At 40.1% G+C, this 24,106-nt stretch overlaps 1 protein-coding gene across 1 annotated transcript in view; it reads right to left on the bottom strand.

Moving 5' to 3' along the window:
- The window catches only part of TMTC2 (transmembrane O-mannosyltransferase targeting cadherins 2), a 434,311-nt gene extending 410,752 nt beyond the window's left edge, over window positions 1–23,559 (bottom strand). Inside the window, exon 1 of the mRNA XM_040234484.1 lies at window positions 23,334–23,559. Within this exon, the coding sequence (XP_040090418.1) occupies window positions 23,334–23,416 (83 nt within the window). The 5' untranslated portion in view covers window positions 23,417–23,559. The remainder of the gene's footprint in view (window positions 1–23,333) is intronic.
- Window positions 23,560–24,106: the final 547 nt, after the last annotated feature.

Below are 24,106 nucleotides of genomic sequence, written 5' to 3' on the forward strand. Positions count from 1 at the left end.
TCAGAAACTTTCACAAATTGCTGTACTCTTTCTTACCCATTCTCACATCCAATCAGCAAGTTCTAGAGTCCTCCTTACCCCTAGAATTTGCCTTTCTCTTCAATCCCTTCAGTTCAGTTCAGTTCAGTCGCTCAGTCGTGTCCGACTCTTTGCGACCCCATGAATCACAGCACGCCAGGCCTCCCTGTCCATCACCAACTCCCGGAGTTCACTCAGATTCACATCCATCAGGTCAGTGATGCCATCCAGCCATCTAATCCTCTGTCGTCCCCTTCTCTTCCTGCCCCCAATCCCTCCCAGCATCAGAGTCTTTTCCAATGAGTCAACTCTTAGCTTCAGTTAAAACTCTCATTCTTTTTTCCTATGTGTCTTCTCTACCTTCAACAGGGTTCTCCTCCAATTTATTTCACTTCTGTTAGACGATTCTCTCTTAAAATCCAAATCTGATCATTTATTTCTCCTTCAAGGGCCACCTTCGTTTCACTCCTTACCTTGATACCCAGGCCTCATGACAAACTGATTTCTACCTACTTCTGTATTTCAATTCCTGGCTAGTCTCCTAAATATACCCTTGGTACCTGTCATTCTGAACAAACAGCTGTTTTTTCAATGCGTGAGCCAGTCTTAGCACTTCAGGCAAGCCAGTCAGTTCATAGCACCCCTAAGATGCTTTTCCTAAAGCTCAGCTCAAGTAGTACTTTGTTTATCAAATTCCCAGGCATGAGTTACCACCAAGCATGAATTGGAGGCAACTTCTCTGTCCAGAGCTGAATGAGGTCATAGTCAAAAAGGAGTTCTCACAGTGCCCGGAACTCGATGAAGCGGCTCTTCTTGAGCCCAAGAGCAACATCACTTAACCTCAGTGGAGGGTGGAGGCGGGAAAGCATGGAGGAGGGAGGGGGTGTAGAGGTAGGAAGCATAAGCAGAGAGAGGAAACAGGAACTGGAAAGAGAGAGAGGATATGAAAGAATCGGAAGGGAGGAGGGAAAATTGGCAGATAATAAAGGTAAAAGCTGCTCACTGAGGACAAAGGATATCAGAGGAGAAAGAGGAAGAAGGGGTCAGGCCCACATCTCTGAGGGGAAGCTCTTCTTTTAGGTATGAGACTTTCATAACAATGGGAACCCTTTCTTTTCCTACCTGTGATGATAATCATACTGCTTTTCTTGCTATTTTTCTGATTCTGAAACATCACCACTCACAGTGATTCTAGCTCTAAAGTGGAAGGAAAATTTACACACTTCCATCTGTTGGAGACAACATTTCATTTCCTTTCTAAAGCATTCTCCACATTTACTGTCAATCAACCAAGAGTTACTTTTCAGGTTCTCCATCTGTTTTCATTTTTTTTCTTTTCTTTCATCAGAATCCATGGAGAACTAGACTTATTTCAATACGCCATAAATATCAGGGATATTTGGGTGAAAGATTCAAGAGTTAAAAGAGGTATTAAAAGATTATCCAAATCAGCAGTTTCCAGTATTTTCTCCACAGACCCCTTTAAGTATATCCACCTGCATTCGACCCAAAGCCTGCTATCTAACAGCTTCAATGTCTAATTCTGTCTTTTCACAATGTATTTTCCAACTAATTATTAATCAAAAGTCAAGCCTAACAGTCAGATTTTCTGACTAATATAAGCTACTCAGTGCTAAGATCCCTGAATTTATAAAATTATTAATCAAAACCCAAGACAGAAACAAAATGTTGGTTCACTACAGCCTGAGGGTTTTAATGGAAGTTGATGGTGGATTCTGATGATGAATCAGATGGACAAAGGGTTCTATGATACAGAAAAATCTGATTTGAAAGCAAAATTCACTCAAATGCGACTCTGTATGCTCTGCAGTAACAAGGTGGGGTAAGACAAAGTAAGTACACCTTTGAGTAAATTGTGCAATCTCACTGTTACTGTGAAAAAAAAAACAAGATTCAATTTGGATCTCCAGAACTCTCATATATACCAATGGTTTCATAGAGGGAATCAGGCAGTTGAGCTCCGACATGTGAGTTCAAATCTGATTCATCATTTAATGGCCAATGACCTCAGGCAAGTTACTTAACTTCACAGAGCCTGTTTCCATGTTCATAATAACTACCTTATTGGGTTGAAAGGATTAACTGCAATGAAATATGTAAAGAACTTACTATGATATTTTGCATATAATTTAACAACTTAAAAGATATAATAATCTATTTCATGCCTACATATTTTTATGGAGTTTCTCAAATACTGTCAATATTCCATATAGCTGTATCATTCTCTAAAACTTCATCATTGCCAGTATGATGCCATTTTTCACATAACCCTCAAAATCAGAGCCTACTTTCCTCTCAAACGAATGGATGGCACCAGAAGACCTGAAGCTAGGAGCTGCAGTACCACAGCCTCAACCCTAGTTTCCATCTTCAGACTATTGATAAGTCCACCTTTGAACTCCACATTAAGCCACATTACTCACTCTTGCCCTCATTATCTGCTAGGCCAAGAATCATCATTGCAGGCAGATTTTTTTTTTCATCTACCATTATCCATGCTGAGGATACATGCAAAACTCTGCAGTCACAGTTTTGAGGTTTCCATCCTAACAATCTGATATTTCCTCTATAAATCCACATGATTCACCATTTGCATGCCATCCCACTAACAGAGTACCTAATGGACTAGACAGAAAATTAAAGTGTAAGAAGCTGAATTGGATTTCATGCTCATAACAACCCTATGAAAGCAGGAATTACTGTCCTCTCCATAAAAGAGCAAACCCAGGTTCAGACAAGTCACTGACTTGCCCACTGTCACACTGCCAGAGAGGAAAAAATTGAAGAATAAACTCCAGGATTCCTGTTAGTCAATGATGCATCATAGTTGATTTTTCTTCTATTAACAAGAAATAATTAGCCCATTTTTTCAAGTTCTTATTCCCCTGGAGAATTAACATACACAACTTCTAAATATTTCCCTTTGTAATGCATTATTCAGGTATCATGTTCATAAAGATCATGATTCATTCAAATCTTGATTTAAGAACACAATAGGTAGGCTGGAAATGACTTGAGACGGAAATATTGGGCTGCCCAGAAGAAAAAGAAGCATCCTCGCAAAAGCAAGAATCCAAGCCAAAAAAAAAAAAAAGAACCCAAGCTTTAACAGCTGGAACAAAAGAGGAGCAACTAAAAGGGAGACTATAATGTATTGAATACTTTGAACTTCATGGGAGAGAACAGGGTGCCCATGTTGGAAGTCACACACCCCTTGACGATAGCTCAAAGTGATCAATGTGATTAGAGCAGAGCCAATAAGATGTTAGTTTCAGACGTGAGCCCCTGCCAGAGGGGAACTATGTCTCAATTGATCACACAGCATCAAGCCAAACCTGTAAATCTGAAATGTGAATTGGGAGGGTAACTTCAATATAAACACTGATTTTATAGATATGATTTCAACAGTACACATTTTCCTATTACTTCCATAAAGTATTTCACCGATATCAAAATACCTCCCAGCCTTACATAATGTAAGTACTGCTTGGACACGTTCACAAATCACCAGATCTTTGGCTCAGAGCAACATTAGCAATTCACCGCTTGCATATTGAAAAAACTACAGAATTACAATAGGCCTAGAACTGTTGCCAACAAATTTACTGCCTCTGTGTTATTTGTAAATTGATTGTTTCTCCTCTGGCTTATGGCAAGTAGACAATTGCTAAAAACTTATATATATTACATATCTACTCATAAAACTGAATATTAGAATTGAACTTTCCCCAAACTCATACTATTATGATACCCTTTAAACAATATTACAATATGTGTTTGACTCAATGAGTTTCTTCCAGCTTAATTTTTTAAATTGATTTCACTAGCTCCAGATTAAAGCCTTTCTATCTAAATGTCTCCTTCCACAGAAACTGTTTACTACCTGGCATATCCATTATGAATTTTTAATAGGCCCTTATTGAAAATCAAATTAATGGGTTTTTTGGTGGTGTTTTTAAGCAGAACTGGTAGCTTCTGGCTAAAATGTATTCCATGCATTTATCAGGCCTCTCAAGTTCATTTCACATGCAAACATAATTAGTTAGTCTTCAAATTAACTACTGAAAATAATATCAAAGGCAGCATTTTCCACTCAGGAAGGATTAGTCTATTATTTTAAATCAGCAAACTAAACTTTGAGAAACAAATTTTGAAAAGCCAGGTACAATCCCTTTGTAAAACTTACACTTCTCGCCTGGCAAGTTAACAAGACTCCCAGAAAGTGCAGGAATCAGATACAATCCTGTCAAATCCTGGTTTTGACATCTATTTTTCTACCTGAGGAAAACCACATCCAAACCACAACCACTGAACATGTGCGACTCTAAAAGAGGGTGGACGAAGGCAATCCAGTTCAAAGCAGAAACATACTGTGTTTTTCCTTGCCAATAAGGAAAAAGAAAAAAAAGAAAAGAAACAGTGCATTACTGAACACATTTTAAAATCCAGGGTGCCTCCTGGGAAGCCCAGAGAACAAAAAAGCATCAAGAGGAGGCTGTCAACAACCAAGTAGTGACGCAGAATCACTTTGCAGGTGTCAAAACCTCGATCACAGAAAATCAGGACCAGTGAGAGACCACATGAGAAAATAGACACCAGAAGAATACCAAACAGCTGCTTAGGGCTGAGCTCAAACCAGGCCTGAACCCAAGAGGAGGTCAAGCAAAACACTTGGAGAGCATGGGTTGAAGCACAGCCTTTGAAACAGTGTAACAAAGCAGCAGACAGCTGGGCAACAACTGCTGGGAGACCCCAGCCTGCAGCTCCAGAGGCAGGGGGGCCAGGCTCACAAACAGCTCCAGCAGCAACCCCCAGGCAACTGCTCTCAGATGAAGCAGAGGGTGCTTCCTGCAGGCCCAAAGGGACAGCCAGACCACACGGCAGGGGATGGAGCACCAGCTCACAGAGATTCACTGTTGCCCTCAAAAGCCCCTGCTCACCAACACACTCGGGATCCAGAGACAAGTTAGGACAAAACCAATAAAGGACCGCCACCTAGTCCCTGACTGCTATTCTAGACAGACCGGCTCTGGGTTTGCCAAGTTCTACCAAAAAAATCACCTGCGAGGGCTCACTGTCATACTGGTCCCAGGGAAAAAGAAGTCAGTAACATTTTACATCTGTAAGTCTGACCCCTGAGCTTTCACTGCATCTCAAACCTGTGTTTCCCATCAAATGTCAGGGGGCCCCTGAGAGGGCAGAGATGTGCTCTTGGGGACCAGAAAGATCCTCAGGGCAAGAGTTTATTTCAGACTTTACAACCCCCAAGGTCCCCGTTGGAACTACTCAACTCTGCCATTGTAGACAGCAGCCAGAGACAGCAGGCCCACAGATAGATGTGGATATTTAAAAAAAAAAAAAATAGGCTATAGGGTAGATTTCGACAACAGGCTATAGTGTCCACTCCAATATTTGGATGATAATCCAAGGTACACACACACACGCACACACATCCTATTTGAAAGTTCTACCTCATATATCTGACCACCTTATAATGCACATGACTTCTGAGACTGCATTTATGATCGAGCTGGAACCAAAGAGTACTACTCAAATGACCACTGGCATTAATAGACTGGAAGCGGACACCCCGGGCTGCATGGACATCTGCGGTCCGCCCCCTCCCCAGAATCGCTGTCCCTTCTAACAGACGCCCTCTTTCCTACACATGGCATGGGCTAAGCAAACCTGTGTACTCTTCACTCCAACACCTGGCTAGAGGTGCCTTCACCCATGAGCTTGTCATCCAAGTCAGGAAAATGAGGGTTCCCCCCTCGCCGGGAGCACTTCTGGGAGAGCCTGGGATGAGACCTGAGGTTGCCACTGGCCACAGCGACCACCACGATGCCCAGACCGAGAGACGGGGCGAGAAATGAAGCCCTCATGGCCTCCTCAGGGCTCTACGTTCAGACAAGCAAGAGGCTCTGTAGTTCTTCAACAGGGTTTGGGGCACTTAAAATCGTATTTCCAAAATATATAACATGCTAGCAAAAATAAAGGGCCGATGACAAGGTCTCAGCAGCAACTGAGAGCCGCAGTACAGGCAGGCCTGACTGCACGGCCCCAGCACATCCACGCTGTGACCACTGTTCTTGCTCACTGAGGCGGATCCGCAGATCCCTCCGCCGTCTTCCCCCGCAGATCCCTCCGCCGTCTTCCCCCGCAGATCATTCCGCCGTCTTGCCCCGCAGATCATTCCGCCGTCTTCCCCCGCAGATCCCTCCGCCGTCTTCCCCCGCAGATCCCTCCGCCGTCTTCCCCCGCAGATCATTCCGCCGTCTTCCCCCGCAGATCATTCCGCCGTCTTCCCCTGCAGATCATTCCGCCGTCTTCCCCCGCAGATCATTCTGCCGTCTTCCCCTGCAGATCCCTCCGCCGTCTTCCCCCGCAAACCGAGCTCCTGTCTCTTCCTTATTTACCCACTTGTTCAAACGCAGAAACCCGAGGAGTCCCTCTCCTAAAACCCTCTACATTCGTCAACTTTTCTTCATCTTTTCCTAACATACTCAAATTTTTTTTTTTTTTAAACTCTGTTCCTACCTTACTTTTAGGCCTCATCACTCCCAGGAACACAAATCCTCCAATATAATCCTATTACAGACATCTTTCTGGTCGCTTTGCTTTAGCTTTCACCCTGTTTCAGTTAGTTCTCCAAATTTTATCAGGGGTTGCAAGACCGTCAGTGAGCTGGCTTTTGCCTCCCTTGCCAATTCATCTTTTTTTCCCTCCCGCTCCCTACCTTCTGCTCTAGCTTTATGCCCTGCTATTCAGACACCATAACTTTCTCTTCCTGCATATCTTTTCCCTCCTCCTCCCCCCCCCTCATATTTATTAAGTTATTTCTTATTCTTCAGGAATCAGTTCTCACAAGAGCTCCTTATCTACTCCCTCCTAGCCTGGGTCAAGTGCCCCTCTTATGTACTTACCCACAATCATAAGCATGTCTTCCTGTTAGAGAAACTATCTATTTACTTGGTCTCCCCTCTGGATTCTAAAATCCTTGAGATTATGGACTACATCTTCAGAGTCTGTGCCCCTCCCCATATTAAACACAGTTCCTGACACAGTTAAGCACTTAGAAATGCTTGCTTAAAAAAAACAGGAATGACATGAGCTGAAAGCATCCCACACTGATGCTTTCTTGAGAGATAGAACACTTCTATATAAGAATGACTTAACACTTTTAAATCAAAGGCCAATGTCTATTTGAGTGGATTTCCTGAATTTAAAATAAACCACATTCAAATCTTTCTGACAATCTTTGAATAGAATTACCATTTTCTATACTATAATTTGCACAAGTCAGGCTACTTAAATGGTAAACATACCTATACGTTTTCTCTTTCCATCACTTCTAGTAACAACAGTTGTTTGCAGCCTCTGAGATAAGTGACCAGAAACCACAAAACAATTTACAATGTTATAAGTAAATATCTTTAAATCTTTTGATACAGGTATAAGGAAATTATCTCCTTATTAGTTCTGTTGCTTGCTTACTTTCTATTCATCGCTTTCTTTTTTTCTAAAACCAATGCAGATAGAAGTCAGCAGCAACTGATGTGATTTTCTTGGGAAAACATGCTTAAAATACAAATAATCTCCTTTAAGTGAAGGTAAAGTGATAATATTTCACAAATGAAATCACTCTTTAGCTTTCATTTACTCAAGATTAAGACAGAGAATACCATTCCAGTTTTCAATAAAGTTATAGCTATAAAGTGCTTCTTTGACCTCTTTCACCAATTTCAGTCGATTCTGGTAAATTCTTTCTGAACACACAAATAGCTTGCAGACATATACAAAAGATTTTTTCCAAATGCAGTAGGTAAGCAGCATACAAAGCATTTACTCTATTCTGATATAGAGTCCCACTGATGCTCAAAGGAAAAACATTCGGGCTAAGTTCTGGTTTGCGTTTAAGTTTTTATTCAGGTTTAGAGAAAACTTTTAAAGTAAATAATGTTCTTTTCATAACAGGTTTTACAGAAAATTTTTGAACTTGTCAACCAGTTTTCACAAATAATGCTGACACAAAATAGAAGTCAAAATTTAAACTCTAGATTATTCTTAGCATTTATAACAATTTTAACTTTAAAATATCATTTATGGTCTACCTTAAATCTGAAGGTTGAGTATATGAATAAAGTGTCCAATTTAACATTAAATTTGCTAATTATTTCAGGCTTTAGTTAGAAAAATAAACTCAACCCTCTCCCAAAACAATAAATCCTCAGAATTCAAATTCCAAGTACACAAAGATAAACATCTGGGTACTTTTTATGATAACTGCCTTTTTCAAAAAAAAAAAAAAATACAAATATGCTGCTGTCTTGTAACACACACCCCAAATTCAGCATGCAATCAAAATCTGTCATAGAATTTAAGATACCAAAGAACCACTTTCCAACAAATGGAGTTGAATTCAGAGGATTCCATTCTAATAACCTGTCTTGATTTAACCTCAAGAAGCTGACAATCATTTGCTGCCCTGGTTCCAATCTACAGAAGTACTCAATCAAAATGACCCATCTTCCATTGCAGTGCCTCTGTCTCCCATCCAGATTTCTCCATAATGATCCCTCCTCTAAATCATAAGAGGAAAACATCGTATCATAAACAAGAAAGGGGCAGAATCCTCTCCAAGTCAACTCCTCCCAATTTCACCAAAATTCATTTATAGGGATATCAAATCTAAGCTTCTCCTTCATAGTAGATAACCCCTCTTCCCATCCAATCCCTCACCCTGGAGAAATCCAGCTGTTGGACTTTTCTTTAGTCTTAGAAATCAACTGCTGAGGCATGTTTAATAAGGTCCTGAATTATTGGTTTCTTGTACTCATTTAAATTACTCCCAGAGAGTTGAGAGCCATCGTGCAGAAACCATTTGTCGTTTCCCTTTAATAAATTAAAACAGTATGACAAAAATGGTTTTAACCCGTCAGTAACAGAATCTGGTTTATTAAAATACTGGGTGAATTTTCACCTGAATATTCTAAAAATGTTCCAAGGAACAGATGTGCATTAGAGAAAACTAGGCTGCTATCCAACAAGAACGAAAAGTGCTCTCCTTTTTAAGAGTTTGCCACTTGCTGTTAGAATTTAGTTATCAATAGGAACAGAGTAAACATTCCAACTGAGAAGAAGGTAACACATAAGAAAGAAAATGATGATTATGACTGAGGTAAAAACATCTTCGGTTCATATGGTTGGTGGTATTAGTGCCTCATTTTCCACTGTATACATAGCCAAATGCACAATGTTTTACTGAAAACATTATCAATGGCCCCCCAATGGCCAATTTCAGATATATTTTTTAGACACACAGACCCAAATCCCAAACCCAAAAATTGTGGCCTGCTTTAAGCTGGAAGGAACCTTGGAAAATCATTAGAGCCACACCTAGACTTTAAAGAGGAAATCGTCTAATCAATTCCATAAACCTTCAACATCCTAAGCTTACTTGTACTTTGAGGAGGAAAGTATTTCTTGTTTGGAGGGGAGGAGGGCAGGAAGCAGGGAAGGAAGCCAGAAATGTTACTGTCAAGTGTAAGCAAACATGTGAAAGATCTATTGAATCAAAAGGGAGATCAATATTCTTAAAGGCAGAACTACTGTAAATAAATTAATATGAGTCATTGGTCCTGATCAAAGAGCAAGTCAGTGAGAGAGTAACAAGTTTCCCAGAAAAGGCTTCAAAGAACAGAGTTTTTATACCCAATAGACTCACTGTAAAATGAAAGATATATAAAAAGTAGTCCTGGGGTGTCCCCCGAGAGGGATGGGGTGTAGAGGGAGGCAGGAGGGGAATTCAGGATGGGGGGACACCTGTACACCCATAGTTGATTCATGTCAATGTATGGTGAAAATCACCACAATGTTGTAAAGTAATTAGCCTCCAATTAAAATAAATTAGTTTTTAAAAAAGTATTCCTGGAATCTGCGCTCTCAATTCAACATAACATTTTGCAACATAATTCAAAATAACTCCATATTTTCATGAAGATTTTTTCTCATTAATATTAATAAGGAATATCTTAATATTAAGATATGTCCTTAAATAATTATTTTCCTGAAAAATCTAAGATATGCATCAGAGAGCAGAACAACTCTTACAAGATGCTAAGAAATCATAACTTTCCATGTGCTCCTACACACAGTACTATCATCTAATCTAAAGAAGAAAGTTACTTTGCTGTGAAGATGTCAGGGAGACATCTGAGTTCTGGTTTTTGTATATACTTTTTTTTTAATTGATTGCTAATGAATTTTTTTAATAATTTAATTCTATTGGAGTATAGTTTATTTATAAGGTTATATTAGTTTCAGTTATACAACAAAGTGAATGAATTATACATGTAATTGAGTATATACCACAAACATTTTACTGGCAAAACCTGGTGTGTATACATATAGGCATATGTGTGTGTATAATGGTTAAATTTCAAAATCATTTGTCCAAGCCTATAACCCAAAGTGAAAACTGAATTTTAACATTAGTAATTACTTAATATAGCTCACTGAACCCTCTCAGTGACACTAATTCTATCTGAAATACCAAGTGAAAAATTATCAGAATAAGTTTAAATTTTGAATATTGGCTTTAAAGAAAAACCCTTAAATATTCTACAATATTTTTAGATGTTATTAAATAATTATCTTAAAGTATCAGCTATAGAATTAATGAATATTTTCTTGATTAAGAGAAATACTTCTTAAGATCCTAGTACTGCACTTTATGCTGCTGCTAAGTCGCTTCAGTCGTGTCTGATTCAGTGCGACCCCATAGACGGCAGCCCACTAGGCTCCCCCGTCCCTGGGATTCTCCAGGCAAGAACACTGGAGTGGGTTGCCATTTCCTACTGCACTTTATAAAACTTACTAAATTCTCCCAACAACACTATAAAGTAGGTATTACTATACTCATTCTATAGAGGAGGGAAGAGAGGCTAGAAAAATTTTAGTAACAATCAAAATTACATAATTAGCAAGTAATAGTCCTGGGATTAGATCCCTAGGCTATCTGATTTCAAAATTCTTGTGGTCTCTCTTAATTTCTGCCACTCTGTTACTTGGAAAGTTCTAAAAGAAAAAAAAAAATTGTAATTAGTTACAAAATTGTATCAACAGGCTTAGATATTTAGATGTCATCCTCCACTACATGTGCTAAGCATACTTATTGGAAATTCTCAGTACACCACTGATTAACACAAACACTTCAATGCAGGAAAAACATCAGCTTATCTGACATATATCTTTCCTAATCACCGGGCTGCCAGTACTGCTCTGACTCCGAACATACTCCCTAAAGAAAACAGGTTTTATTGAAGAGAGAGACCATCAGTACCCAGTAACAATGCACCCGACGAAGCAGAACCAGAGTACCAAAGATTATTCACACCTGAGGCACTATAATTGGTCCTTTTACCTTGCAGAAGGAAAAAAAGTACTCAGATTGGACAGAATATCTATCCAAAATAAGCAGAGACCAGCAACATAGGGAAAGCAACAGAAAAAGAATCATTGCTATTCAGCCACAAAGCTGTGCCTGACTCTGCGACCCATGGACTACACTATGCCAGGCTTCCCTGTCTTTCACCATCTCCCAGAGTTTGCTCAAACTCAGGTCCATGGCATCGAAGATGCCATCCAACTATCTCATCCTCTGTTGTCACCTTCTCCTCCCACCCTCAATCTTTCCCAGCATCAGAGTCTTTTTTCCAATGAGTTGGCTCTCCACATCAGGTGGCCAAACTATTGGAGAAAAGGTATGCTGCTGCTGCTGCTAAGTCACTTCAGTCGTGTCTGATTCTGTGCGACCCCATAGACGGCAGCCCACCAGGCTCCCCCGTCCCTGGGATTCTCCAGGCAAGAACACTGGAGTGCATTGCCATTTCCTTCTCCAATGCATGAAAGTGAAAAGTGAAAGTGAAGGCGCTCAGTTGTGTCCAACCCTCAGCGACCCCATGGACTGAAGCCTACCAGGCTCCTCCACCCATGGGATTTTCCAGGCAAGAGTACTGGAGTGGGGTGCCATTGCCTTCTCTGGAGAAAAGGTATAGATGAGAACAAAACCTGCTTTCCATGGTGAGACCAGGGACAACTGATCCAAGGGTGAACAGAGATTAGAAGCAGAGATGAGGTGTGGCAGGGTGGGGGATCAGAAGCTGGGACAGCAGGAGTTCAGCCACTGACTCCAAATGAAAAAGTGAGCAAGGACATGATGGAGAACACAGCTCTGTTTTCAGGTGAGAAGAGAGTGAGCTGCCAACCACTCAGGGACAACTGAGTCATTCATCCTCTGGTCGAGCACCCTCTAACTGTATCTTCCTGCATCTCTTTAAATACACAGAAAACATTCATCAGACTATTTCATTTGATCTTCAGTCTGTGGTTGGCACTTGTTGTCATTATTTGCACTTCCTGATCAATTAGAAGAGGAAGTTTTAGAGGCTTAGCATCTCAAGTACTAGTTAATAAAGTGTTAATTCCGAGACTAAAATGCTACTATCTTATGTTGGCCTACTGTTCTTTCAGCACTGTAGACAGAGTACAGTATTTCAAAAAGAAAGAAATAATTATAACTCATTTTAGAATAAATTCTTTAAAATGATTTCTACTAAGTAGGCATGTAAACCTGCAGATATATGAGGAGTTCACCTATTCAGAAAAACTCCAAAGGTTAAGATATAGTGTACCAGGTTAAAAAAAAAAAATCATAGGGGCCCAAGCATTTCTAACACATTTAAAAAGGTAGATATACCTTTATCCAGTAGTATCACCCAGTGCCTGAATATCATTAATAAATCTTTCTCTTTCCTACTTTCAGCTGCCTAAATGTCTATATTTTGCTGCCTGCCTGACATAGAGTCTTCATGCAATGTAAGCCAAGTTTCCTTACAAGGGATTGCTCAATAAAAGTACCACTCCTCAAGGCGCTGACTACAGTCTCGTTTAGACATCAGTTTCTGGACAGCATCACTGATGCAATGAACATGAACTTGGGCAAGCTCCGGGAGTTGGTGAGGGACAGGGAGGCCTGGCATGCTGCAATCCATGGGGTCGCAAAGAGCCAGACACGACTGGGCGACCGAACAACAACAAATCTGTTCAAGTCATAGCCTAAGGCAACTGCCTATCAGTTTGTCAAAATCAGAACCCAACATCTGTCTCCACAGTAATGTTACAAAGATGACATTTTAATACAAGACAGTGACAGATATTTCAGTAGAGATCATCTAGATTTTAGCAGGCTCTCCACATTTTCAAAATATATACAATATCTCAAACGCTTATGATCAATTTAAAGATGTCATGATTAAGCAAATATGCGAACAAAACAAAGAGATTAAATAAAAAGGCAAAACTCATATGCTTTTGAGATATAAACGATTATGCTTAATCTTTTTTAATCCAGGAATTTAGGCAGTCTTTTCCAAATGTCTGTAAAACACACAAAGCTAACGTGTACATTACATGAATCAGCAGCACTGATCACACTTAAGAATGACAGAAATGCAGATTCTTAGACGGGAGCCAGGCAGAATCTGCATTTTAACAAGCCCAGGTGATAAGCAGGTAGACTGAAGTTTGGAAAGCAATGATCTAGAAATAAATACATATACACATACATAGATGGAAAGAGATCCAACAAGAACCTCAGCTTGAAAATGTGCTTTTAAGAGAGGTATAAAGACCTTCATGTGGTTCAGAGAAACTGAAAATTTAAAAAGCATTTGAGAAGAATTTTTAAAAGATAATCATCCATATCAAAGGATGAAGGTGGGGTGTGGAGGGGGAAGTAGTTATGAGAGAGGACCAGGTCTAAGCCCGCTTGCCTGCCACAGGCATCCTCAACATCATATCAGGTCTGAACTTAAAAGCAGCTGCACAGACCTAAAGAACAGAAACACTGGGGGAGGAGGGAGGAAGGGTGAATTGGGAGATTGGGGTTGACATACATACGTCACCATGTGTAAAACAGACAGCTAGTGAGAGGCTGCTGAATAGCTTAGGGAGCTCAGCTCAGTGCTCTGTGATGACCGAGAGGGGTGGATGGGAGCAAGAAGGTCCACAAGGGAGGGGATATATGGATACCCGGCTGCCATCTATGGGGTCCCACAGAGTCGGATGTGACTGATGCGACTTAGCAGCAGCAGCAGCAGCAGCTGATGCACTTCACTGTACAGCAGAAACTAACAAAATATTGTAAAGCAACTATATCCCAATTGTTTGTTTAAGTAGGTACTAGTGTCTGAAGCAACTTAGCAGCAGCAGCAGTCTCTCATAGAAATGGTTTACTTTATGTTGATGACATATTTATCAGTAACAGTGAAATTTCATTTTCTGTTCAACATGGAATACTATTAGCAAAAAACACTATTGTTTTTAAAAGAAAAATGCAAAGATTTTTTAAAATACAGAGGTGGAGGAAGCAACCCAAAAGACATCATTTCAATGGGATATTTTAAATAGAAGATACCTATGGCAAACTATGGAGAAGGCAATGGCACCCCACTCCAGTACTCTTGCCTGGAAAATCCCATGGCCAGAGGAACCTGGTAGGCTGCGGTCCATGGGGTCACTAAGAGTCAGACATGACTGAGCGACTTCACTTTCACTTTTCACTTTCATGCACTGGAGAAGGCAATGGCAACCCACTCCAGTGCTCTTGCCTGGAGAATCCCAGGGACGGCAGAGCCTGGTGGGCTGCCATCTATGAGTTCGCACAGAGTTGGACACGACTGAAGCGACTTAGAAGCAGCATGGCAAACTACAGTTGGTAATTTCAGTCTGGACACTAGAGTCTTTATAACAGATTTCTTCTCAAATCTCAAATTCATTTTCTTTAGTTAAGTCAGTACATATCCCTATAAGAGTGGGTTCAAGTGTAAAACCTTATTTCTTTAATATAAATTCAATGATAAAAAAATAAATAAATAAATTCAATGATACAACAGCACCATTTCTTTCCTTTCAATAGAATAACAAGAATAACCTTCCTATTTTAAATGAGGTTTACCAAATGAATTCAGGTATACTAGTTTTTCACATCAGCTATAAGTAATTACCTCCCTCTAAAGGGCCTATTTCTGCAAATAAAAATGTCTTTTTGCCTGATTAAACTTCTTCATCATCGGAGAACTTTTCCTCTGCAAATCTGTAGTTGGGAAATTTGTCATTAGAAGCTTGCTTTGTCAAAAGGAGCTCTTTTCAGTTGCTTTGGGAAAGCAGTGCTGCAGTTAATTACTTGGAGGAGGAGAGAAACACCCTATTCTAAAAGAAGTACACTTGACAAAATATTTGGACCCAAGTATTCTACCTTAAGATGTCTTTTACAATCCAAGGCAGGAGGCTCAGTATTTATAACACCTTTAAAAACCTGAAGATAGGAGGGCTGAGATGGACAAAGACAGTGTAGAAAACAATGAGAAAGGTCCCCAAGGGGAACAGCACAGCTGTCAGCTTTACCCTCCTTTCCCAAAGGGCTCTCTAATGACAAGTGTCCTCTCCAAACTGCAAAAAGCAGTCAAGCCTAAAATGCAATCTCTACAGTCACCACCCAAGGCACCCCTGTGGAGGCCACAATTTGCAGGAATGTCACTTCAACATGCACTGATATTGTAAAGAGTCAGACTACTGACTTTTTAATCCAAAAGATATCCCAAAGAGAAAAGAAAGCATGGTAGATATGAGACAAGGCGGAAATTAACAAAGACAAGGTGTTTACTTACCCCTAAGTGTTTTCATTTATCTGCCTCGCTCAAAAACTACTTTTATGATCTTGGATTTATAATAAATACTGAATAACAATATGCATTATAATAATATTCTGAATATAGGCATATAACCCAGCTGAGATAGCAAAGCAAAAACAAAAAACAAGGCTATGGCCTGCATCTTTTCAGTCCCTTTATAGAATACTTATAAGCAACTGAAAAAAAGAACACAAAATTCCAAAAGCCCCAGCTGTAAAAATTTCACTAGCCTTATTCATCTTTCTTTAAAAAACAAAAAAACACACAAAAAAACACTGCATTTTGTAAAAAGCAAACTTGTGAACTGCATTTAAAATGAATACCCAAAGAATTCCAAATATGCAGGGTTCTATGGGCTGCCATTTTTCCCACTGGATTTTTAAACAATGTTGAATTATGACTGTTTGAAATACTTCGGTGCCATCATTTAACAATGTTCAAAATGTCAAGAATCATATTTTGCCCCAGTGGCCACTTTTCAGCAAATAACACATCCTTTGAAGTCAAAATACTCCTAAATGATGCAAGTGAGAATTTCTAGGCTAGAACAGTCGAATTTTTCTACTTTTAAAGAAATCAATAATCCTTGGAATGACAAGTAGGAAAACAGCACTTTCATCATCAAAAGTTGTGAATTTTTCAGTTTCAAATGTCAGTAAATTCCTTTACCCCACGGCAATATTTTTACACATTGTTTCCTAGTTAAACCATAATCATAAGCCTATAGTGAACTTTTCTTTTAACTTGATGCTCCTGAGGAATAATCACACATGTACCATAATAAATTCCACAGAAATAAAGGGCAATCATCCAAGACAAAGGGAAAGAAATACTTTATTTGGCCTCAACACCTACCACACAGCTGCTATTCCAAGGCCACTGATGTGTGTTTCATTTGACAAATATGTAATTTATCCAGTTTTCTTGACTAGAACTATATGCTGAGCCATGCTTCAGACCCTGCCTCACTCTGATATCACAAAATGCCCTGGCAAAGAAATCATAAAACAAAAGCTTAAACCAAATAATCAAAAGCAAATAGCATCTCCTCTGCCATGTTCTAAGGTACTTTTAAAACAAATACGTCAGCGCTGCCCTCAAGCAACGGGATAAGTGTATACAGCCTTGGAATAAGTAAATGTATATACAATTTCACTTATTTCCACAACAAAATGGAATCTAAAGGTGGAATTAGAATTTTCAATTTTAATCTCTTTTCCAAATTAATCCTTTAGACATGAGCAAGTTCAAAATCTCTCTCCATCTCATCTTTAAAATAATCATTTCTAGTTACTCAAATTAACTGTATTTGATGAAATGCCCATAAGTAAGATAAATCACTTTTAAAACATGATAAAAACTTTTAATGCAGAATCTGGAAAATAAATCATCTCAGTGTTCCTACTTTCTTCAAACTTCTCCAGAGTAGATGGGCTTACTCAATTATTTCCCACTTAACTATTAAGAAGAAAGGTCATGGATGAACCCAAAATGGTAATCCCAAAAAATCTCCAAAAGATTTAAACAAACAACTATACCTTTTATTCTAAGAAACCTTGAGTACCAGAGAAACTGACAAATATAATTGAAAAGTTAAATTGTCAGAGAGGAGAAGATCAATAGAAATTTGATAGTGCTGCATCTTGTTAGAATTAACTGCCTGGAAAATACAGCCCAAATAATATCTGACACAAAAGTCTTCAATCCCTATGACTGGTCAAGGCAAAATCCAGTTAAGTCAAAGAGTTCAGCCGTTACAGACCTTCAAGGAAAACAACGGACATGGGCAACAGGAAGGAGCCATGTGGCAAAAGCATTCTAAAGCTTCCACGGGTACAAATAAGGTGCCGGTGAGCACTGAATCAAGAATAAATCCAGTTCCAACCATCACCATTGATCTTCAGCACAGATGCTCTGGGAAAGAAGCCAACAGAAGCCCAGCGAAAGTTTAAAACGGTGAGTATCCATCAAAATAAATATGAGCCAATGCAACTGCAACTCTGCTAAAGGACAAGCTATCAGCATTTTTTTATGTCTATCATCAGACTCCCAGATTCAAACACTATACAAGCACCTAGTAAAGTACAGGCAGGAAAGGACAGGCGGGTAGGGACGCTTACTGACAAGGGAAAACAGCTGTTGTTTGTCCCATGCACCATATACATGGGAAGCCCATGTCTAGTGGTATTTAGAATCAGTGAATTAATGAATGTAGCCCTTTATTGCTCAAAAACACATACAAATCAAATCTTTAAAGAAACCATCAAGCGTTGTGCATAATTCCACCTGTAATGATTCAAAATATTACGCCTTTCTCATCCCATGAAAAGTAGAGGGATGTAGCTTCTGGTGATGGGCTCTCTACTCTTTTTCAGCTAGGCTCTTAATGAAGACAGCTATTCATAGAGGGAAGGTCATTACATTCAGTAACCCACTTGTCCTTTCCATCAAGGCTGCCACACTTGTCAATTTTGTGAAGCCATTTAAGGAAGGACTCCAAGTTCATATAAGATTTAGCTTCCAAGAGAGAATCAAAAACTTAAGAGATGAATATTAGTGTGTTAAAAGCATGTTGGGTGAGAATAATGAGGTTATAAGAAAGTAGGTTTGTCAGACACACATTTTCCAGAGCACCTTAAGGGTAAACTTTGTCCTTTCCTAGTATTTTGAAGGTGCCGGGTTTAAACAAAACATACCCTTCACCTCTGATAAAGAGCTGCACCATCAAGGGCATTTTAAATAGGTGCTTTTAGCATGCTAAACAGCAACAAAGAGATTAGCAAGCCAAACTGCTCTTAACTCATGTTGGAATTCAAAAGGCTGAAGCTCTTTCAGAATTATAACAGCAGGGAATTCAGTGTTACTACAGGGGTACATCAGCTCTGAAAAACTAAGTGCAGATGACAAGATGATGTAAACTGATAATATGCAATAATACAGGCAGCTCACCACCCCCCTCCGCCAATACAGTACATTTATATATGAAAGCAACTAAGAGACAGATGGCTGGCAAGAAATTTCCCTATGGCATTTGTGCGTGTCCGTTCAGTGCTTGTATTTGGGTCATTTGCTAGGATAAACCCCATGTGACAAGCTCAACAGAGGTAAGGCAAAGCAATCCATACAGGCTTCACTTAATTTTAATATACTGTTAAGAGATGTACTTGTTCAAACAGCAAAATGACTTTTTCCACATAGATGTGATTAAACAGTCAAAACTTGGCTAGAAAATAAAATGTCCCATAAAATATTTTATAAACTGTAAATTGTATCCACTGGCCTTTTTTTTTTTTCCCAATACATTTTCAACTGGGAAAGAAATAAGAATGAAATAACACTCTTGTACATACTGGCTTCTTCCAGTAAAGACCTGAAAAGACAACCTTAGATACAAAGCAAACTTCTTTCTTATTTACTTTGATTTTATAGTAATTCTTTCTAAACATTCATTTACTAAATATCAGACACATCTTCAATGGTTGAACATACTACAATTTTAAGATAACAAACCCAGATTGGTCCAAGGCAAATTTATTAGAGAGAACATTTTACAGAGAAGTTAGAGGAACTGGTCATTTCACAAGAAATTCTTATACCAGGTCAAAAGCCCAAACCGATAACTTTAAAAGATCAAGTAGAAAATACAGTTTAATATCTTTAGAAAAAGAAATACATATACAAAAAAAACTTGTGTGTATACTTTAAATCCTCTGTTTCTTCATTTAAATACTGTTAATGAAACTCTTTATGACATTCAGGAAAAAAATGAGTACTTTTAAACTGAGATTTACATTTACATCTAGATGAATAACTGAACTAGGAATGTGCTATTGAGAATTTGGGGTGGTTTTGATTTTAAGAGTAGAAATTCCTGTTGTGGAGTTGCTTCACTAAGTTTTACACAATTACCGCACACTAGTAACTAAGAAACCCAAAGATAATGTTATAAATGGTTGAGTTTAACAACTGCAGAATGAGCAATAAGGAAAATTTTTTCAAAGTGGCCACAAGCCCATTTCCTACTTTCAGAAACTCAAAATTGTCTTTTTAAACTAATATGTTATTTTAGTCACATTAGAATAAAAAGATGAATTTGTGGCATTAACTTATTTACTTGTTATCTACTATAAAAAGCATGCCATCAATTAGAAGACATGTGCACAATGAAGTGAAGAGTAGGAAACAGCAGTTATCGTTTTACTTTTGTTGCTCTGAAGTAAACTGACTCCTCTGTTGGTGTTATCTCTATGCAAAACATAACAGGACTTTTAAAGAGGATGAAGGGAAAGTGATGCAATGTTATCCTCAACAAATATGTCAGAGAGCAGAGAATTTCAGGTCAGCAAGTTTTCCCCACTAGCCTAAAATTAAATTTCTCCAGAAAATGAAATGGTCCTTCAAGAATTCACATGCAACATGACTTAAAATTTAGCAACGACTGTATGTTTATAATTCCAATTTTACTCTAACCACAAATTAAGATTCAATACAGTTATTACTAGATTGAAGGCAAGGGGAGAGGGGGAAGAAGCTGAAACCATATATGCTTTTTCATCAGATATGGTGAATTCCACCCTTCTACTGTTTGTTTCATCACATCAGAGCCATATTCTTAACTTTAGCACAGAAACACTTGTAAAATATTAAATTTTACCATAGGGAAATTGATTTTGCTAAAAGAAGGTTTCAGATTACTACTTAATTTCAACCAAGCTACATCAAATACTGAATGTAATTACATATATAGTTTATAAAGTAAACTTGATCACTATATTTAAAAGAAATGATAACTTGGAGAAGTACCACAGCAATAATGTTTAAGCTGAAGCAATAGAAAGCCCTCCGACAGTAAATGCCAGATTCGTCAGCTAAAATGTAGAGTCTTGATTTCACTAAGCAAGTCGAGCATAAAAGTCATCTCTCTCCTTGAGCTGCTCTCTCACTCCCAGTACGGCTCTCTCCTTTGAAACCATATTTCACTAAAGTTTTGGGGAAGGCTGGGAAAGCAGGGAAGCGGCAGAAACCACAGATGTAGCTTAAACAAGTTTCACACCTGAGTCCTTGTAGTCTGAAATGGAGTGGTGGAAATACACACATTACCATCCTCCTACAATTTGCACTTGCCACTCCCAGCTTTTTTCCCCTTCTCACACCAGTGAGTTAGAGCAGTGGTCAGAAAGTCTACGTGGAAAGTCACAAGCTACAGTTCACCTTGGTACTGAACTACCTGAACATGCTATGCAGACACCGAGTAAGTTCCACGCTCCTATTAATACGTACTTCATAATTTCTAGGATTCATAAAAACCAAGTGATACTTGTAAGACTTCATACTCGGAAAAATATGTAATCACACACACAGTTCTGCTACTAGGAAAACTAGAGTCAAATACACTTTTCAAATTGTAGCTAACTATAATTTATATTTATAGGCCTTTAATATCATATTGGTATATATGATCTATATATCATATATTGGGCAGGCATCAACTAGATGATATGGGCAAATTATCACATTAAATTCATCTATGCAGCTAGGTATGTCAGGAATTTTGACACCCCATTCAATCTATAGCAGGTAAAGAATTTACAACAACTGCCAACTATCAAAGCACAACTAATTTATCATCATCCTTACACTCTGTCCAAGTTACAACACTAACACTTCTGACTGAGGAGTCAAGAACACAAAATAAACTTTAAGTCTACAGAGAAAAGTATATTCAAATGTAGTTGAGTTCCAGCTTTAATCTTTACTGGATAGATTCTTCTGAAGTACTTTTTAAAGAAATGGACAGCAATAAAGAGTAACCAGGCCAGTGATGCTTGATTTATCAGTGTTCTACAATAGTTACAGTATTACAGTGTTACTTCCTTATATAAGCTCTTAATTATTGGCTTAAATACTTACTCTTCAAACTGTCCCCAACAGTACCAATAACAGCCCAGATTCTCCCCTGAGCTCACTTTACTGAAAAGTCACCCAACTCTGGAAACCAAGAGTTTTTTCTGCCAGTACCCTAGAAATAGTAGGGGCAGAGTAACACAAAGTTGGAGGGAACAGAAGCAGTTCATATCACTCTTACACACAGACCATTGGTTTCTCAGAGCTTGCAGCATAATTGCTAAAGCCCGCATGCACATTGCTTGAAAGTTAAGGAAAAGTTTATGTCTACCAGTGGCTTTCTATCAACTAGTATCTAATAGACACTTACATAAAAGGCACTGAGAAGGGTCTGCTGGATGTTCCTGCATCTATTACCCGGGGATTTCGTAACAGATGAGGGTGTGAACCAAGATTTGGTGACTTAAGGCTTACAACCATGAACACGCTTTTAAGCAGGGAGCGGGGGCACAGCAGAGGATATAGAATCTGGCTAATCACCATCTAGAGAAGATTCTGCCTTCATCTTCCCTATCAACCACTTTGCTTAAGTTCACTCCCTGCCTCGCCCTGACCCTGGGGATCCATTCTCTTTCCATAATCCAGAGAGGCTGCTGAAAAGCTGTCAAAGTAAATCTGTGCTCACTTTTTGGATGGTTTAATTTCAATGGAGCATGAAACACCCCAGGACGGTTAATAAGTTTAGCCAGGCGTGCTGTTCTCGCTAATATATTTTAATTATGCATCTGTTTTCATTGTAACCAGATTAAGTCACCGGAAAGACACAAATTGGAATTTCCCCTAATGGAGCTTTTCATTAGTTTCTAAACACTAACAACGTTTAAAAAAATAGGTAGAGACACGAGGACAACTGTGACATTTCCCAGAAATCGATGCAGTTTCTTTGACAACACAGTTCAGGTCTCATTAGCCACCCAAACTAACCCAAATGCAGAAGACAACTTCAGTCTCTAGGGGCGTCTTCTTCCCCCAATTAGCACAAAAGAATCGCTAACGTCGAAAGTAAAACTCCCAAACAGAAATGAAGGCCCAGGCTTTTATAAAGTAATACTCCATCGATTTGTGCGGGAGGCGGGGGCGCAGCACTGCCCTGGCGCAAAGTAATGTACACCACGCGTCAAAGGGGAAAGTTGAAACAGTGCGATCTCTCCACTATTTGGGCAACTAACTGTCAAATGTGTTTCAACCTCGGGAAATAAAAGTGTCCCATCAATAAAAGGAAACGTTACAGGGAAGATCTATTAGAGGGCAGGGAGCAGCTTCCTTCCAGCCCAGACGTAAAATCGCTCAATGTGCTTTTGTTGCACCAAGGAATACCTAAGAATTGTTTTTTTAATGCGTTCATTAAACAGTTTCCCAAATTGCAGAGACTTCCGCTAAGAAACTTAAGCGTCTGCCAACAGTCTAGAAGCAAGGGAGAGGAACCTGCTGCAAAGTAAGAACCCAAACTCCCTCAGCCCGCCCTGTGCGCCCGCGTCCCAAGTGTTTGCTTTAGGTTCGGATGTTTACGCGTCTCCTAAGCCGTCAGGTGCAGGAATAGTCCCTCCAAGATGCACTTCCAGCCTTCAAGCGGGAAGCTTCAAAGCCACCGCGGAGTCCCCAGGCAGCCCGTCACCCCTTCCTCTTACCCCTTACCTGTCATCATAGCAGAAATCCGCACTCAGGGTGTTGAGATACAAGGCGAGCCCCAGAGCGCTGCTCACCAACTCTGCAATCATTTCTCCACCGCCTTCCCTCCGGCTCGGCTCCCAGCGCGAGGGCAGCAGCGGCAACAAAAAACAGAAGCATCAATCCCCACCTTCCGCCGCTTTCTCCTCCCAGCTTCACTTTTCCCTCGCTTCCCCACCCTTCCTTCCTCCCTCGGGTCCTTCCAACCCACCGCTCTCCTCCTCCTCCTCCTCCTCCTCGCCCGTCTCCGCAGCTCCTGCGTCCTCCCCGGGTGCGGGCTCACACCGCGTTCCCCATGCCCTGCGCCGGCGAGCGGCGAGCGGCGTTCGGGCTCCGCGTCCCCCGGCGGATGCACAAGGCTGGTTCTTCGCGCGGCTCGTAGCCGCCACCCTAACCCATGGCAGTGCGGGACGCCCTAGGTGCGGAGTGGGACTCGGAGAAGGTGGGAGAGTGCGGGGTAGGGGCAGAGGGACCGGACCGAGCCGGGCTCTGGGACCAGCTGGAGGAAGAGAGAGAGAGAGAGAAGGGCGGCTGGGAGGGACAAGGCAAACCGCCTCCCCTCGCCGCCTCCCGGGCGCACGGCTCCTATGCCGCTCGGGCAGACTCCGGCCGCCACAGCGGCTGCAGCTCATTCACTCTTTATTAGCTCCCCTCCCGGCCCTAGCCCCTTATCCAGTGAAGTGAGAGCGGTGGCTGGAGCCTCCAGAAGCTCCCGCGTGGGGTTCTCGGCGCTGCCCCCC

This window comes from Oryx dammah, unplaced genomic scaffold, assembly GCF_014754425.2.
Source record: "Oryx dammah isolate SB20612 unplaced genomic scaffold, SCBI_Odam_1.1 HiC_scaffold_29, whole genome shotgun sequence".
NCBI lineage: Eukaryota > Metazoa > Chordata > Mammalia > Artiodactyla > Bovidae > Oryx > Oryx dammah.